The 18,228-nt window shown below is 44.7% G+C and overlaps 1 protein-coding gene across 3 annotated transcripts; it reads left to right on the forward strand.

Annotated features, from left to right (window-relative positions):
• Positions 1-1,373: 1,373 nt before the first annotated feature.
• On the forward strand, positions 1,374-17,018 carry ZNF354C (zinc finger protein 354C). 3 transcript variants are annotated; one of them, XM_031437966.2, is made up of 6 exons: positions 1,374-1,644; positions 1,981-2,385; positions 3,049-3,136; positions 8,044-8,170; positions 8,614-8,709; positions 12,790-17,016. In XM_031437966.2, exons 3-6 carry the CDS (start codon positions 3,104-3,106, stop codon positions 14,187-14,189), a joined length of 1,656 nt encoding a protein of 551 aa, XP_031293826.1. In that variant the 5' UTR covers positions 1,374-1,644; positions 1,981-2,385; positions 3,049-3,103; the 3' UTR covers positions 14,190-17,016. The 3 variants fall into 3 exon arrangements, with proteins under 3 accessions (XP_031293826.1, XP_064336236.1, XP_010991971.1); XM_064480166.1 differs by having other exon boundaries at positions 1,981-3,136; XM_010993669.3 differs by lacking the exon at positions 1,981-2,385 and having other exon boundaries at positions 1,387-1,644; positions 12,790-17,018.
• Positions 17,019-18,228: the final 1,210 nt, after the last annotated feature.

Below are 18,228 nucleotides of genomic sequence, written 5' to 3' on the forward strand. Positions count from 1 at the left end.
TCATCTATTCCGTATTTTGAATTTTGAGTTTTTCCAACCACTTGTCATAACTTCTATTCATTCCAAACTGCTGTTTTCACTCACACTTACTGTAATGGTCTTCTAACTAGTCCTAATCTCTGTACTTCTTCCTTTGACCCTTTAGTTTATTCTCAGCACAGCAGAGTGATCACTGAAAAAAATGACATGAGTGTCTCTTCCATGTCCAAAGCATTCGCTTCCAGAGCAACATCCAGTGACATAACAACCAATAAGAGCCTAAAATTCTAGCCCTCCTGCCTCTGATCCCCTGCTTCTCTTTCCTGCCTTATTTCTGTTTCAGCAACTGTATTCTTATTGATCCTTGAACAGACCAGGCATGCTCCCACCTCAGGACACCTGCTTTTAAAAAATCTATCAGAAAGCCACATACATGTTTGTTAAATGAATGAATAATGGAATGTTTTACAACAGTGAAAATGAATGAACTTCACGTGTATCAAGACAGGTGAACCTAATGTATGTTCACCCAGGGAAAGAAACATACCCCTGTGGTGCAGGATGTGAGTGAGGCTAGGGGAAGCTCTCCTCATCCCAGGAAAGGGGCGATGGGGTAGCCGGAGGTACAGGGGAAGTGTGAGGTCAATTTTGCCCAACGTCAACCAAAAACGGCTTTAAATGTAAGCGGTATGGAAATAAAATTGAGTGAGCATTCCCACTCAAAAAAAAAAAAAAAAAAAAAAGGTGGTGAACTTGTAAGTGTTTATGTCGAGCATTTAAGTCAGAAGAACATATACCAGATTCTATTTACACAAAGGTCAAAAACCTTGCAAAAGTAAACACTTGCTGTTTTAGGGACACATACATATAACGTACTCATCAAGTTAAGCAAGGGAATTAACACAATCTAGAGTATATAAATTCCACAATTTAGGGAAGCCTTTGGACAAGTCTTCCAAAATCCTGGTCAGGTTCTTTTGTAAGCAGAGTGTAGGGTATGTGGGTATTCGTTTTATTATTAAATGGCACCTATGCATACATTATCTTCTGGGTACACATTAAAATAATTTAAAAAAAAATAATCAAAACTAGCCGGTGGGCTCTACGGCGCATGGACCCTCCTAAAGACGTCAAAAATCAGGTTTGTTTTTTTCAAATAGTTTCGCCTGCCTAACGAAACAAGCCAGGCAGCTGAGTTGGGCAGCGAGCACCTGGAGGAAAGCGCCCACCTGGCTCTCCCCGTGCACACGCCCTGGCCTCGCTGCCCTACCGGGACAGCGGGATGGAGGGCTCCCCGGACGGGAAAGCGCTCGCCTCCCTCCCGGAAGTGGCCGCGCCCCGGCGCCCCCTGGGAAGTGTAGGCGGCGCGCGGCCCGAGGCAAGCCGGGAGTCGTAGTTCTTCGGGGTTCGTGGGGGCGGCAGGGAAGGCTCCGGTGGCCTTCTTGGGGTTCTGGGCGCGGGTGATCCCAGCTCTTCTAGGGCGGCCTGCCTAGGGCCGGGAAGCTCCCTGCTGCCTCTTCGTGGTGGCAGTCGGAGGCCGCGCGGGTGTCCGTCTGGGCGGGGCGGTGTGCGGGGCCGGTGCGGTGGGTCAGGAGGCGGTCCGGTGCGCGCGGCTGGACATCACTGGTCCCCGGGACACGCGCGGGGACGCAGCGCATCTGCCAGGTGAGGTGGGGCGTGCCTGGGACTGCTGTGTGTGTGGTGGGGGGGAGTCTCAAGGGGCCGTCTTCTTTGAAACTTGTAAGTGAAACAGATGATAAACACAATAGCTGGCGCCCATGGAGAGCCTCGGTGCGCCAGGCTCTTGCCGGGCGCCTCTGACGAGCTAACTCGTTTCACCCTCAGATAACGGGGGTCGGCTGTGCTCTGTCCCCCTATTACAGGGAAAGAAAGTGAGACACAGACTGGACAGGTAAGTTGCCACATTTAACTGGGGCCCTGGACTCGGACCATGAGTCCCCTTTTGAATCTACTACTAACCGATTTTGTTTCTCTGGGCAGGTCAGTAGACTCCCCGGTTCTCAGACTCCCTCACATCTGTGAAATGGGGAAGCAGTAACTTTAGAGTCGTTGTGAGGATTAAGTATTATATGCAAAGCACGCAAGACGCCTAGCAGGGAGAAGGTGTGCGTCGCATCTATGGTACTGCTGCGGCAGCTTCCCTCTCGTGGCCCGGGACCACGCAGCGCCCTCGGCGTGCTGAGCCTCCTGCCTGCCGCTGTCCCCGCAGAGCCCGCTGCAAACCCAGGCAGCCAGCGCAGGCAGCCGTGGCCAAGGCTCTTCTCTGCCATTTGTCTGGCTGCTCCTCCTACCTTCTCTCCCAACTGGGGCTTGTGTTTGGAGCTGTGGATGCTATAAGAGGTGGCGCTCTTGGAATTTGTGATTAGGAGTGGCAACCTATCTGGCGTACGTCGTGCATGTGTGTGCGTGTGTGTGAGGGAGTGTTTTAACCATGTAACCTCGGACGGCTATCGTAAGGCTAGATGCAGAGAGAGAAAGAGGGAGAAAGAAAGAGGGTGAGAAAGTTCACAGGTTAGAGGTTACTCACAGTTCCCTAGAGAGAACACAGCACTCCAGGCAGGGCCCCTCAGAGGAAGCAGCTGGGCTCATCATTAGGCAGAGGAAGAGAGGGCAAATGTGGGGAAGCACCTTTATTGTGGTTTCTTCAGGAAGGAGAGGGTGAGGCAGGGCAAACGGGCTTAGGACCGGTTGGCTGTGTTTGAAAGTGGCAGCCCAGGAAGCTCATGTTCGCTGTGACTGAGCGTGTAGTTTAAAACTCTCTTAAGGACTCCAGATACCTATGGTGAGTCAGTCTGCTTAGACGCAGCTAATAGACCCCAGGCGGACGTGAAAGCATCATTTATAGAAATTAGCAGTATGGTTAATACAAGGAGGAGGTGGAGATGGGCAAACTGTCTTAGAGCTTCATTGGCTTTTTCACTTGGTTTGCGTCATTGATGTGGGTTGCTTTGTCAGGACGTGATAGACATTATGGGTGGCTGTAACGTCCTTTTTCCAAGCCATCCCTTGACACCAGAGTTCTTCATGACACCTTTTTTTCCTCTGCAGACCTACCTTGTCAAGCACTCTGTTCTCCCTTGACGGGAAAACCGAGAAGGAAAGAATGGCGCTGGATTTGCTGCCTGCTAAGGTGACAGTAAGTGAATTTTGTCTTTTTCATGAATTGCCTCCTGGGTTCAGAGATGGTGCATGTATTTCCATCCTTTGTCCAGATACTTTACCTTCCAGTGGTAACTATGGAGAATTCAGACCCTCTTAGGTTTTTTCCCATGATCCTGGATTTATCAAGGGGTCACTGAGGAGTGTGTGTCCTCTGTCCTCAGACCTCAGACACAGGTCACTCTTAATTCACCCTAAACTCATTTTGACCAAAGGTTAAGTCAGTTGTGAACATAGGCTTCCAGATAGAGTAAGTGTTAGGTGTGGAGTATGGGGTATTAGGCAGGCTTTGTCTTCACAGATGATACAGTGTCATTTGGGGCTAAGCCAGGGAAGGTCAGAAGACACCCTCAACAAACATTTATTGAGCACTGACAGTGTACAGGATACTGTGCAGGGCACTGGGGGGGTACAAAGAGGAAAGGTGTTATTTCTGTCTTCAAGGAGTTCATGGTACTGATCTTAGGAGATGATCAATCCTCCAGAAAGATTCAGGGGAAAGATCCAAGCAGTGGAGTTACTTTGAGCTGATACTGAAGGGCAGGCCTGATACTGGCGGGCAACCCAGAAGGAGCGTAGCTTGGCCCAGGCCCTGAGGCCGGCAGTGGGGAGGGAGGGCAGAGGGCTCCCCCACTCTTGGGAGATTGTCTGCTTCATGCAACTGTGATGTTAAACTGTCCAAAAGCCCCTCTCATCTGCCTGACTGGTGCCTCTGTCTCCTCTGATTGTTTTTTCCCTGCTGTTTCACACTCCCCTCCTGGGCTCTTGTTTCTTGCTGCTTCTCCTTGAGATCTGTTTTCATTATTTAACCCTCTCCTTTCTGAAGCTCTTTCTCAAATCTCTGTCCTCAAGCCTGAGCTTTTCCCTAGAGATCCAGTCTGTCACTCCCCAAATCTTGTGAAATATTTCCCCATGAAAGTCCCCATCTTTCCCCCAACACCAGCTTCCTTCCATTCTGTTTGACACTGGCTGCTTTTCTACAAAGCAGCGTTAGCCCGCGGGGTGAAAATGTGGACTCTGGAAGTTGGTTTCACGAGTTCGCATGCAAGCTAGGGATGGGACCAGGCACATTATTTTCTCTCTCTGCCTCTTTTCCTCATTTGAAAGTGTGGTTAGTAGTATACATACCTCATTTAATCCTTACAAGAGGACAGTTAATATCTGCATTTTGCAGATGAGGAGACTGAGTCACAGAGCGGCAAGTAACTTAATCAAGGTCATACAGCTGGCTCTTGAAGCCCAGACGAGACAGTCTGTACAGTTAACATGCTCTGAGACAGTCTATGTGAAGTGCTGAGAGCAGTGCATGGTACATACCAAATCTCAGTAAATGCCGGCTGTCACGACTTTAGTAACAGCAGAAACAGCATTATTTTAGGACCTGCTGAATTTGGTACATGCCTCCTCACTAGGCTAGATTTTCCTTCGATTCTTTAATTACAAGCAGCGTTCAGGGTGTTTCAGGGAACCAAAATATAAAACCAGCAAAATGCAGTGCAGAGCAAAACACAGCTGTGACCTGGGCCACCCTCTGCCTAGAGTAGGGCTCGTCCCTGTCGTGAGCGTTCTCACACCCCCAGGCTGGAGAGACTGGCTTGATTTTAGCTCAAGGAAGAGGGAGAGAAGTATGTTTGCACCTCGGAGCCAGATTTTGTGGACCACTAATTCAGTATCTAATTGTTCGATCATTAAGTCTCTTAGAGACCCCATCACAGGTCTCATTACCCCATTTGAGTCCCATCAGTGTCAGTGTTCAATCTCACCTTCTTTCCTCATTAAAGGTCCTGAGAGGGGAATTTCTCTCTGCTGTCTGTTAGAAAAATCAAACAAACATAGTTTTTGGAAGAAGCAGGATATTCGCAGATTTTACAAACAGTCCTTACTCTATTCTATTTCCATATAACATGTAATTTATCTTGTGGGGGAAAGATACGTAGGGCTTGGTGTTGATTGCTTTATAGCTATAGTTTGTCGATTAACTTTTTTTTGCAGTAAATCAGTACCTGTTTTTGGTATTGTCACTATTTTTTTAAAATTAGTTTTTGGAGATAGTTTTAGATTTAGAGAAAGATTCCAAAGATAGTACCGTACTTACCATGTAAGTACACAGTTACCACGTACCCCTCTCCTAGTTTTCACTATTATGAACATCTTGCATTATTATGAGACATTTGTTATAATTAAATGAGCCAATGTTGATACATTATTATTAACTAAAGTCCATACTTTATTCAGATTTCTTTAGTTTTTACCTAAAGTCCTTTCTCTGTTCCTGGATCCCATCCAGGATACCATGTTACATTTAGTTGTCATGTTTCCTTAGGCTCCTTCTGGCTCTCTGGTTCTCAGACTTCCCTTGTTTCTGATGATCATGACAGTTTTGAGGGGTATTGGTTAGATATTTTATAGAATATTCATCTAATGTGATTTGTCTGATATCTTTCTTAATGGGATTATGGATTTGGGGAGGAAAGCTACAGAGGTAGTCATCAAAATGACATACGAATAAATGACCTATCACTGTTGGCGATGACCTGATCACCTGGCAGGATTCTCCACTGCAAATGTCCTCTCCTTTTCCATCTGCCCCTCTGTCCTCTGTGGGGAGGAGTCACTGTGTGCGGCCCACACACAAGGAGCAGGGATAATGCTCCATCTCCTTGGGGGCAGAGAATCGACATAAAGGATTTGAAATTCTGTACGGAGGGTTTTCGCTTCTCCCTCATTATTTTTATTAGTGTGGGCTCGCAGATGCATATTTTCTATTTCGGGTTATAATCTAATACTGCTTTGTTCTGTTGCTCTAATTGTTCCAGCTTTGGCCATTGGGAGCTCTGTCAGTCTGTTCCTCTGTCCCTTTGACAGACCCCTGTCAGCGTGTGGGTTTGGTTTTGTTTTTGGAGCACTTCCTTACTTTTGGCACTACGAGGTGCCTTAGGCTGATTTTGTGTATTCCCTGGCCCAGGACCAAAATCAGCTCTTTCTCCAGTAGCCCTGGTTTTTCCCTTGGAGAAGGGTGTTAGCAGCAAGATCTGGGCCTTAGGTTTACGCATTGCTGCTGGGGTGTCTTTGCTTTTAGACCCTCTCAGCTGACGGAGAGAGGAAACTCATGTGTATGTGTGTGCGTGTGTAAACATCTCTGTAAGTAACCATCTAGGTGTACAGTTTTATATATATATGTGGATAAAACCATCTGTATGTGTATTTCTATAGGTAACCACCTGTACGTATGTTAAGCTAAGTATTCATACTGATGTCTCCAACTCTGATTTCGTGCCACACGGATCATTCTAACCTCCTTTCTTTCCTTATCTGTAACTTCCCGCTCCAACAGCAGTGAGAAACCTAGCTCCCCCCGTCTGCCAGCCGGTGACCTTAACCCTTCAGTTCCAGGCCAAGTGTGTAGCAGTATCTGTATTGTTAACTCATACCCCGCTGGGAGTCTACATTGTCAGCCAGGGTGCAGTGCTTCTGCGCAGTCCCGCTGGTCTCACAGACCCCACTCATTTCCAGTTAGGAAGGTCAGCACCTCTCCTACCACCTCCTTCACTAGGTTGGACCATACGTTTGTACTGTATGTAGATTGTCTGTCACATTCTGTGTTCCATTCTGGGACCCTCTAGCATTGGAAATGAGCTTTCTAAATTGGCATCCATTAAGTTTCACTCTCTGTGTTGTAAATTTCTCTGGGTTTTGACAAATGCAGAGTGTCATGTATCCACCGTTACAGTATCATACAGAATGGTTTCACTGCCCTAAAATGATCCCTTTGCCTCACCCGTTTAGCCCTCTTCCCCTGCCCTACTCCAAACCGCTGCCAACCACAAGTCTTTCTACTGTCTCTGCATGTCAGTAGTGCTTCTTTTTTTAAAAAGAAAATTTAACGGTTGCCCTGCTGTTTGCAGTATAAATTTACAACTAATCTAAGTCCACCTTTAAGTAACACCATGCTGCTTCCTGGGTGTTACAGATACAGAGCAGTCCCCGTCCCTCCCACCCATCCCTTGTGATGTTGCTGTCACTCATTTTACTCCTCATATGCTGTCATCACTCAGTTCGTTGTTATTATTACTTTAAGCTGTTACCTTTTAGATCAGTTAAGAATAAGGCAAATAAACGATTCTATTTTCACTTATTCCTTCTTTGTCGCTTTTCCTTAATGTAGATCCGAGTTTCTGACCTGTATTATTTTCCTTCTCCCTGAAGAACTTTTATCATTTCTTGCAGGGCAACTCTGCTGGTAATGAATTTTTTGCTTGTCTAAGAAAGTTTATTTCTCAATCCACCACGCCCTCCTTTTTTAAACCCTTTTGTGATGTTTTTTCTTAATGGTGTCATCAGAAGCTCCCATTAATCCAAAAAGATGGCGTGAGAGCGTGGGCACGTAGGCCACCCGGCACAACGTCTGCTGCCCCGTGGACACTCGGCAGATTGTACCCCAGTGGTCATCGCTGGTGCTCCTAGTGACCTGCTCTCTAATGATACCGTCCCCCGTTTTCCGCATCGCTCCAAATGTACTCCAATTTTTTTCCCCTTTTACTTAATTTGGATTTTGAGTGGGAAGGAGGAGATAAATGGATGCACTCGGTTACTCTGACAAACCCCAGGTTGGTATGTAAATTCCCTCTTGGCAGGAAATTTGCCCCTTTTTTCTTACGCTCAGAGCAGGCAGCATGGGTCTTTGCTCCAAGTGGGCACTCAGTAAATATCTGTTTAGTAATTGATGGGTGGTTCCAGAAATAACATGAATAGTTGATTTGAAATACTTAGAGTCCTGGGGCATTTTCAGAATTGGTTGCTACACATCCCGGTGTCACCTCCTTACTGAGTCTCCTGGTGGAGAAGATGTGGCCTGGGCAGACAGGAGTGGCTTTGCCGTTACAGGGGTCTGTAACGTTCGGGGATGTGGCCGTGTTCTTCAGCCGGGATGAGTGGCTGCACCTGAACCCCACACAGAGAGCCTTGTACCGGGAGGTGATGCTGGACAACTTCAGCGCCCTGGCCTCGCTGGGTGAGGAGGTTGCCAGGCGCGGGCACCTGCTGTGGGGGCACTTTAGGGCTCCCTCTGGGGTTCGAGTCTGCGGGCCTCTCTCCTGCACGCCCCCGGGAAAGGACCAGAACCTGTAGAGTTGAAAGCATGCCTGTTTGTCGTGATGCCCTTCGTGTCGTGACGCTGTTCTTCCTCTGCCTGCCTCCCGCCCCGCCCCCCACCCCGCCCCGCCTCCTGATCCAATGACCAGATCCCAGTTTAGAGTCTGAAAACCATACAGGAAGGCCTCCCATCTCAGAGGCTTTCATACTCAGGGCCCCGTATTGTTCCTGAAGCAAACCCACCTCCTGCCCCATCCCCCGAAGTGCCGGTGCTGCCCCCTCTGCCCTGCAGGGTCTGGCTTGTGAGTCCGGGGGTTGCTCTCCTGCGCTCTGTTCAGACTCCATTTCCTTCCTCGCGAGCAGGGATTCCATTTTCAACGCCAAAAGTGATCTGCCGGTTGCAACTAGGAGAAGACCCCTGTATGGTGGAAAGAGAAATCCCTGAAGACCCCCGTCTCGGTGAGTGAGTGACTGGGAGACGGGCACGAGCGGGTCCTGAGGAGGGCTCGGAGAGCTCCTGGGGATTCCGAGCCCCGTCGAGATGCTCAGGGCCACCTGGTAGACGGCCCCTTGGTTGTAACGGTTTCTTTGCATCAGGAAGATCTCTGTCTTGACCTCTTCCTCCTGTGCACTCCCTGCGCTCTCTGTCCCTTGCTTCTACCGCTCCCTCACTTCCTCCTGCCGTCTGTGGCCCCTTGGTCTTCATGGTTTCTTCTCATTTGTGTTTACACCTGTTCGTGTCTGACAGATTAAAGACTTTACACCTTCTGCCCCATTTTGAAATCTTTATAATTTTTTCATTTCTGTAACCATCTACACATTTCAGAGTATTATCAACGTCCTTTTATTTCTGGTTTCTTAACATTTCCCTTTTATTTTCTTGAAACTGGGTTGTCATCTTCCGCCGTTACTTTCAGCCGGCTGTTGTTAACATAACCCCGGCGGCCTTTCTAGTCCACGGCCAGCAGACTTTTCCCATAAAGGACCAGGTAGTAACTGTTTTGGCTTTGGGAGCCGTACGGTCTCTTGCAAGCATTTAACTCTGCTGGGGGTGCTGCCAAGGCAGCCAGAGACAGTACTTAGGCGAGCAGGTGTGGCTGTGTCCTCACAGAACTTTGCAGAAACAGGGGTCAGCTGGATTTTGGCTGAGACTTGAAGTTTGCTGACTGCTCCGCTAGCCTGGTCTGATCTAGTTGGTCAGACTGGGGAATCTGTAGGTTGTCAGGACTGGGGAATCACTTAAAGATGATCAAATTTCAGTTCCTCTTTTTATATCTGAATAAATAGAGCATCAGAGATTTTTAAATACTTTGGTCACAGAGCTACAAAGCTGAAGTGTCGTGACAAAAACCTAGATCACCAGTGTCATTTCTGTTCACCATGTGACCTAGATCTGCCAATATTGTGCTCCTGTCTTTGTGGTTTAAATTTTAATCTACGAGTCTTGCTTTCGTTGACATCTTTTTTTCACTTGTTCTCCCTACAGATATTTTTCAACTTTATTAAAACACAGGTTTCTCCCAATAAAGAGTTAGCAGGCAGTGCAGCGTAGCATGTAAGACGATGGTCTGAGCTTAGATGTTCCGACTGCCACTTTACCCCACCGCGGTTTGCAGAAGTCTCATGAGCGATGGGAAAGTTAACCCTCTCCTCCCGGGGCCGTGTTCTCTCCGCCCAGCTTCCATGCCGTCGGCAGAGTGATCTTTTTGAAACTCAAGTGTTCATCCTACACCTTAAGTGACTTCATTGTTTCTCTGTTATCCATGGAGTGAAGTAAGATTCCTTAATGTGGCATTAAGCCTACGTCATAGCGTGTCTGCAGATTCCTATGTGGTTTCGTCAGTGGCCACTTCCACTCTGGCGCCGTGCTCTGGCCACACTGTGTACTCATGAGCATCTGTGTGTTTGTCCTTAGCTTGGCTCTCCTCTTCCATCCTGTCCACTGGGAAGCCACCTCCCCTCCAGCGCCCGTCTGCCCGCCTCGCAGGCCGCCCTCGTCTGCGGGTTCTCCTTGTCTCTCCTGCTTCCCAGTCCACATTCATCTGCCTGTCGTTTGTGTCCACGTAGCGCCTTCTGCATGCCTGGAACATGTCCGTTATGGTATTTATCTTAACGGATTATAGTTGTTTTGTTTCCATTTATTAGTTGTTACCCACTTCTTTCTAATTAGATTGCATGTTTAAGGGAGAGACCAAGTCTTTGAATTCTGTGCCTCCAGCATCCAATATATTGGATTTGGTCAATATTTTTTTAAATTGAACTGAATTGCCTCTATGATTAACTCAGTGCCAGTGAGGTTCAAAATGAGGTGCCCAGTCCAGCCAGACCACTGCAGCCGTATCATTTTCAGATTCCATCCTGTCCCTCCTCTGAGCCACGCTGCCCCCTCTGCCGAGTATGACCACTCTGCCTAAGAACTGGTAACGCCTTCGGTTATTATGTTATTCTGAATTCTTCATTCAGTTATTCAGAAACTTGGCCTTACTGTGCTTAACCAAAATTTTGACTAGTTCCAACCTGGATTTCCTTCTTTAGCCAATACGCCTCCCCTGCACGGGTTACTGTCCCCACGGATGGCTCTGACCAGCCTTCTTTCTGGCTCGCACGGCCTCTTTTCTTTTTCTGTTGAAGCCCGTCCCTTCTCTGCCGTCCGTCTCCCTTCACACGGCCGTTCTTTACTAACGCTGTTGGTCGCAGTATCCTCATTCTCTGAGCCTCAAACCGGAGTCCCACACCGTGGAGGAATGAACTGTTACTGTCTGGTCATTTATTTATTTCTTATTATCATTGCCTCTTAGTCAGTATTTGTTCAGTAAGTGACTGATTCAGTCTCAGGATTCCAGTAAGACAGGACAGAATCTCTTTTCCTTTCCAAACCCACCTGCCCTTTATAGTAATTTTTCCAGCTTGCTCTCTCTGTTTAATTCTTTTTTTTTTCTTTTTTTGTCTAAGACATTCTAATTGTGTACTTGTCTTATACACAGCAAGGAAGTAACAAATCATCGTAAGACATATCCACCGTTGTCCTTGAGCAAATACTGGAATTATTTTCAGAAGCTTTATATATGTAAGTTAAGTGATAGAATGTTTTGATATTCTAAGAGCGAGATGGTCAATTTAGGCTTAAACAATTGAGTTTCTGTAAAGAAATATGATTAGAGTAATAGGGTTCGTTTCTGGTTGGGCAGGAAGGTCATATTGTGGGACAGGATTAAAACAGAGAAGGTACCTTGGTTGACCTTGAAAATCCAAACTGCTAGGTTTCCCATAGATATCATTAAGGAAAATCTATTTTTTGTTTGTTTTGTTTTGTCGGTGACGCTGCCAGGGGATGAACCCAGGGCCCCATAAAGAAAAAAATCTGGATTTTTATACAGAATTATAGCCTATATTTCTTTTTTAAAATTTAATTTCAATAAAATATACTTTATTACTAAAACTGGATGGACTTTATTAATATAACTAACCTATGTTTTATTTAAGGTGTTTAGCTTATTTAAGTACATACAATGACCTAGTTATAGTGATCTAATTTTAATCTGTTTTCAATCGTGGATCGATTAAAGAAAGCCAGGCTGTAACCCAGAGTTCCTTAGAGTCAGCGCAAGCTAGACCTTCTCACTCAGCATCAGATTGGAGCCCGGGGCTTGGGCCCGCGTCAGAACTTCACCTCTCTTGTAGACGTTCATTAATCTCAAAAAATTCCTACAAAGAGAATCCAGTCTTCTGGTTGCAGCTTATTAGAAGACATGAACGTGCCTGCTGTTCCTCATGACCAGGTAGAAAGGGGAACGCGGTGGTGGGTGGTGTGAAAGAAGGCGTCACGCCGTCAGCCACGGGGGGTAGATGGCTGCGTGTGGCTGACTTTCTCCGTATTCCCCCCTTTTTTATAATCAGCGTCGTGAGCGTAGATCAGGTGTCGTCAGCACCGTCATGCTTCAGGGCTGCTGTAAGTTCTAAACCCTGATGTCCTCCTTTTTAACAGACTGTTTCCCCTTTCGCAGACTGTGATATGAAATCATATCCACATACAAAAACAAAATTTAAAGGAAACATTGCAAATATTTTTAAGTTACTGCGTATAGAGTTTCAGTGATAGCATGAGGAAAAAAATATAATAAAAGCAACATGTGAGTAGAGAGGAGAAAGTAAAGAGACGTTACCTGCTTCATTGCCTCGTGTTTTCAGAGCAGGAGATGAAGGTAAACTGCAGGGTCCCATAGGATTCAGGCCGAGCTCAGCAGCCACACTTCCCTGCATCCTCACTCCTTCTGCTCAGCCAGCTCTCTGTCTGCCTTTACTCCTCTCCAGTGGCAGCGTCTTCATTTTCACTCTGATGAGTCCACTCTATCCTCTCACACCACTCCTTAACCTGTGTGCCTCTCCTTCCATTCCATCCTGTTTTCTCCAGGTTCAAGTCCATATGTGAGACCGCGTGGTATCAAACCTCTTTTCTGTGCGTTGCCAGCTTTACTGTCCCACTGGTGCACGTTTGTCTCCTCCAGCAGAGGAGCCGTTAATTCTTCTGATTCATTCTAGATTTTAAGACATGGCCTGAAATAGAAGCACTGCCTCCGAAACAGGACAGTTCTATAGAAGAGACGTCTCAGGGAATAACGCAGAGAAAATCCATGAAGTTTGGTCACTTGGACATCAGGTTGGGAGGAGCTTTGGAATTTGAGGGCAGGATACAACAGGAGCAAGAGAAGAAAGCTCCTGGGCAGACGGTGGCTTCACACAGGAGAACCATCAGCAGAGATGGGAACCAGACAAGTTTTGAGCTGGGGAAAGGCTTGTTTATAAATACAGTTCTTGTTACACCACAGAGTGTTCCTATAGAAAGGATACCTAATTTATATTATACTCTGGGGAGAGATTTTAAACAGAATTTTGATCTAATGAGATATTTCCAGATGTACCCAGGAGAAAAGCCTCGTATTTACAGTCAATGTGGGAAAAGCTTCAACCAGAGTCTTCATTTTATTGAACACCAGAGAGTTCATACTGATGAGAAACCCTACAGATGTAATGAGTGTGGGAAAACCTTCAGCCACAGATCATCTCTTCTTGCCCATCAGAGGATTCACACTGGAGAGAAACCTTACAAATGTAACGAGTGTGAGAAAGCATTTAGCAGCAGCTCAACCCTCATCAAGCACCTGAGGGTGCACACTGGAGAGAAGCCCTATCAGTGCAAGGAGTGTGGGAAAGCCTTCAGCCAGTGTTCTACCCTCACGGTGCATCAGAGAATCCACACTGGGGAGAAGCTCTATAAATGCGGTGAGTGTGAGAAGGCCTTCAGCTGTAGAGCAAAACTTCATAGGCATCAAAGAATCCATACAGGCGAGAAACCCTATACGTGTAGTGAATGTGGGAAAAGTTACAGCCAGTTTACATCCCTGGCTGAACATCAGAGGCTTCACACTGGAGAACAACTGTGTACATGCGTGGCGTGTGGGAGAACCTTCACACGCATCTCAACCCTCACTGAACATCAGAGAATTCACACTGGACAGAAGCCCCATCAGTGTAAGGAATGTGGGAAAACCTTCAACCAGTATTCATCGTTTAATGAGCATCGGAAAATTCATACTGGGGAAAAACTGTACACATGCAGAGAGTGTGGGAAAGCCTTTGGCTGCAAATCTAACCTTTATAGACATCAGAGAATTCACACGGGAGAGAAACCCTACCGGTGTAATCAGTGTGGAAAAGCATTCAGCCAGTATTCATTCCTAACTGAACACGAGAGAATCCATACTGGAGAGAAACTCTACAAATGCATGGAATGTGGGAAAGCCTACAGTTACAGGTCAAACCTTTGTAGACACAAAAAAGTCCACAGTAAAGAGAAGCTCTATAAGTGGAAGGAATACGGGGTCGGAGATTTCTTAGAAGAGCTAAGCCCTTTGACGTTTAATTCACCTCAAATAATTTAAGAATTCTCACTGGAGAATGATCAGGAGAATGATAAACAGGGCACCAACTTCTGATAGATTAAGTCTTTTTTTATTTCTCCTGGAGAGAATGTGCCAGTCACCATTAAGTAATGATAAAATATAGAGCACTGACTTGGCACATTTTATAAGAACCAATAAATTCTAAGGTTTCTAAAAATACGTACAATTTTTAAATTCGTAGAAAAATGTAAAAGGCCTAACTTTAAAAAACTAAAATTTTTAAACTTTGATGTTTAAAAACAACATGAAAATAATAGACTAAGTGTTTTGTTTCTTTCATCAGACTTTATTCCCCTCTAAGAGTAAGCTCCAACACGAATTTTAGGAATAGGTTTTGAGTTGTTAATAATGTGAATAAATGTGGGGCCTTATTTTCTAAAATGGCAGGCAGACGTAGGACATGCCGCCTTTCATGAAGAGAAGCTAAAGGTAAAAAGGAATTCTTTAAATTTAGGTTTTCACATGGAAATAATCAAGCTCACTTTCCATGAACTGCCACACCAACAAGTTATATTTATAAATATATGTATATTTTTTTCCAGTGGTGTCTCTTTCTTACATTATTACTTATTTGCTATGATTGTACATTGCTGAACAGAGACTTACAGTGTGGTAGAAGTTGGAGTAAACTGAAGCGGGTAGAGAGACTGTCAGGCAGACACTCTCCTGTCTGTTGCAGGACTGATGTGTTTCCAGAATCTGACTAGACCTCTGGCAGCTCATTAGAGCCAGGAGAGATCTTAAGTTTATGTAGAGCCTTTCATTTCACTCATAAAGAAAGTGAGCTCACTGAGTAGAGTCAAGACTAGGATCTAGGTCTTCAGTTCTGGTTTTGTGTGTTAATTATAGGTTCATTTTCAACCTCAAGTCCCAAGAGTGCAAGTCCCAAAGCTATGTGTTTTGCAAACGGGTTAGGGGCGCAATTACCTTAACTTAATCAGCTTTATTTTTATGTTTGACAGGTTCCCCCTGACTTTAATCTTGATAAGTGACTTAGTCATGTTTTTCCTTTTTCTTATGTGTCCCTAATTATACCTGCTTTTATACTAACATAAATTATTAACATAAATCCTAAGACCCCAGCTGAGGTCCAGATGGTGAAATTGCCCTTGGAGATTTCACACAGAAGATTGCGTTTTTGTTTGTTTTTGTGACATGTCTTTTAGGAATTCTTTTTGTAAAGTGATATATGAATATTTTATTATTAAACATTCCAATCATCAGTTGAAATTGTTTATCCAAACATTTTCCATGTTTTTTTAGAAAGATTTCATTTTCCCCTTGGGCCTGCTTCCTCCAGTTTTATATTTCCCGTTCACAACTGGTATCATTCAAAAGATTATTCTATTAAAATTAGCTAGAACCTTCTATCTGAAAAAGGTTTTAGAATTAAAACTCAAGAATTCAGCATAGTATGTCTTTTGACTTAGCTCATTAGAAAGTATCTTATATATTTAAGTATATTTAGAAGGAAAATGAAGCTTTTAAACAAACCTCAAAATTTAACATTGTACAGAGCCATTTGCAAGACATTATAAATAAAAACATGTTTTGATTGCCCAATAGCAGTGATCATGCTTAGTACCCAGATCTTGGTTTCTAAATGCCATTTCCCCGCTAAAAGGATCTAGAGCTCCTTGGAGAAATGGCTGATTCCATATTTGGAGCAGGGAGAGTGTAAAGTATGCCTGGAATATTTTTTTATGCAACAGCACAAGAACACAGAGATTAATGGGACAGTGTCAGAAGGACACGAGGCCAAATTGAAGGTACTTCCAGTGATCAAATTTAGGACAGTTGAAACGTCAAAAAGAATAATCACCATAATTAGTTACGACATAAAAAGTAAAAGTAAAATAAGCCCATGATGAAAAAACACAAAAAAAGACAGCTTTTTATAAACGTACTTGAAGAAGCCATCTTTTAATTGTACATGCAGTGATAAATTTAGAAGAATTACCATTTTACAACCCTTAATGTGATCAAATCAGGCACATTCAATGGATGATAAAACCCTAATAAACGAAAAAAAATTTTAAGGAACATTATTGACCTAGTGTCAAAAGATGACATCCCAAGTGCAGAGGAAAGACATGCCTTTAATGGAGGGATCTGGCTGTCAAACTGAGTTTCTCTACCAGTGGGGCAACCTGACACCACGTGACTCCGGACGAGACGCCGTATGAAGCACACACAAGCGTCTGTGGTGGATTCTTGCCAAAAATATTTAATGAAAATCAAAGTCTCTTATCTAGACTTACTGTCCTGTTTACAAGCAATACAAGGTACAGAGAAACAAGTTGAATTACACGGTGAGGAAATAGACAAACCCAGAGTTTGGGTCGTTGTATGAGACAACCAGTCTGGACTTTTCAAAAAGCCAATGTAACAAAGTGGAGTCTTCTAGATGAAGCCACTCAAGAGATGTAACCAAAAGCAAGATGTGATCCTTAATTGGCTTCTGATTCAGAAACAGTAAAACAACTCTACAAGACATTTGGGGGGAATGTGGAGAAATGTGAGGGTGGAATGGGTATTAGATAATGTAGTATGTTTAATTTTCCTAGATGTGATAATGGTACTGAGGTATAAAGGACAATGCCCTTTTTCTTAGGAGATGCATGCAAAAGGTTTCAAGTTTAAAAAGTCATGATGTTTGCAGCGTATTTTCAGATATGTCAAAAATTAGTCAACTGTTGTCGAATCTTTGTGGAGGATATAGATATGTTCGTTGATCATCCTCTAAACTTTATGTTAAAAATTTTAATAAAAAATTTAGGCTAAGTGTGATTGGAGACGTGATGAATAAGAAGCTTCCAGTCAATATTCTTCCTTTACACTCATAAATTCCCTGTTTGTGAGTTTATTCTGTATGGATATAATCACTGGAAGCAACTTTGGTTGGTTTTGGTTCAACTTGTTGGAGTAAGCACACACTACCTTGTATCTCCCACTAAATATGAGCAAAAATCCTAGACGGTGCATGGAGCAGCTGCCTGAGGACCCTGAAAAGCAATGATAGTGAGGCGGGAAGCCCCATGAAGAAGACCGGCAGGACCCCCAGGCAGGGCCACTACTCTCCTGCCAGCGCCATCCGGTTCCCTGGCCCAGCGGCACTATCTCACTTTTTGCCTCTAAAACAGCAGGTGGAAAAGCAAAGGAATTAGTAGCCAAAACAATTTTGAAAAAGCAGAATAAAGTTGAGGACTCAAAATACTCATTTAAGTCTTACGACAAAGCTATAGTAATAAAGACACTGATATTGGTGAAGGGATAGACCTGTAGATCAATGAGACAGAAAGAGAGTCCAGAAGTTGGATGATAGTTTTAAAATTATATTCCAAAATGCTTTGATAAGCTACCCTCCCAAGATACGGGACTCACCCTGCCCTTAAGTGTGTATTGGATTCAGTGACTCACTTCTAATGACTGGAATGTGGTAGAAGGAATGGTACATTATTTAAAATGTTTGCTTATGTAAAGACTGTGGCTCTTGTATTGGCCATGTGCTCTCTTGGATCATTTGTCCTTTGGGAAGCCAGTTGCCATGTCGTGAGGCCTCTCAGACAGCCTGTGGAGAGTTCCATGTGGTTAGGAACCAAAGCCCCTGGCCAGCAGCTAGCAAGGAACGGTGGCTTTCCAACAATCACATGAATGAGGGCGGAAGTGGGTCCTCCCTCACTTCAGCTTTCAAATGAGACTAGCCACAGCCATCAGCTTTCCTGCAGCCTCATGTGAGACACTGAGCCACAAACACCCAGGTGAACCACTCCTGGATTCCTAACCCTCAGAAACTGGGGGTTAGTAAATGCCTGTTGTTCTGACCTGCTAAGTTTTGGGGTGATTTGTTAGGCAGCAATGGATAACTTAATGCAGATTTTTGTACTTGGAATTTGGGCGCTGCCATAATGAAAGCCTAAAATGTGGATGTTGTTTTGGAACTGGGCAGTGGGTGTTGAGCACAGTGGGTGTGTGTTAGTAAAAAGCTGAAGTGCTTTGAAGAAACTATTAATAGAAG

Source organism: Camelus dromedarius, chromosome 27 (genome assembly GCF_036321535.1).
Source record: "Camelus dromedarius isolate mCamDro1 chromosome 27, mCamDro1.pat, whole genome shotgun sequence".
In the NCBI taxonomy this organism is placed as follows: Eukaryota; Metazoa; Chordata; class Mammalia; order Artiodactyla; family Camelidae; genus Camelus; species Camelus dromedarius.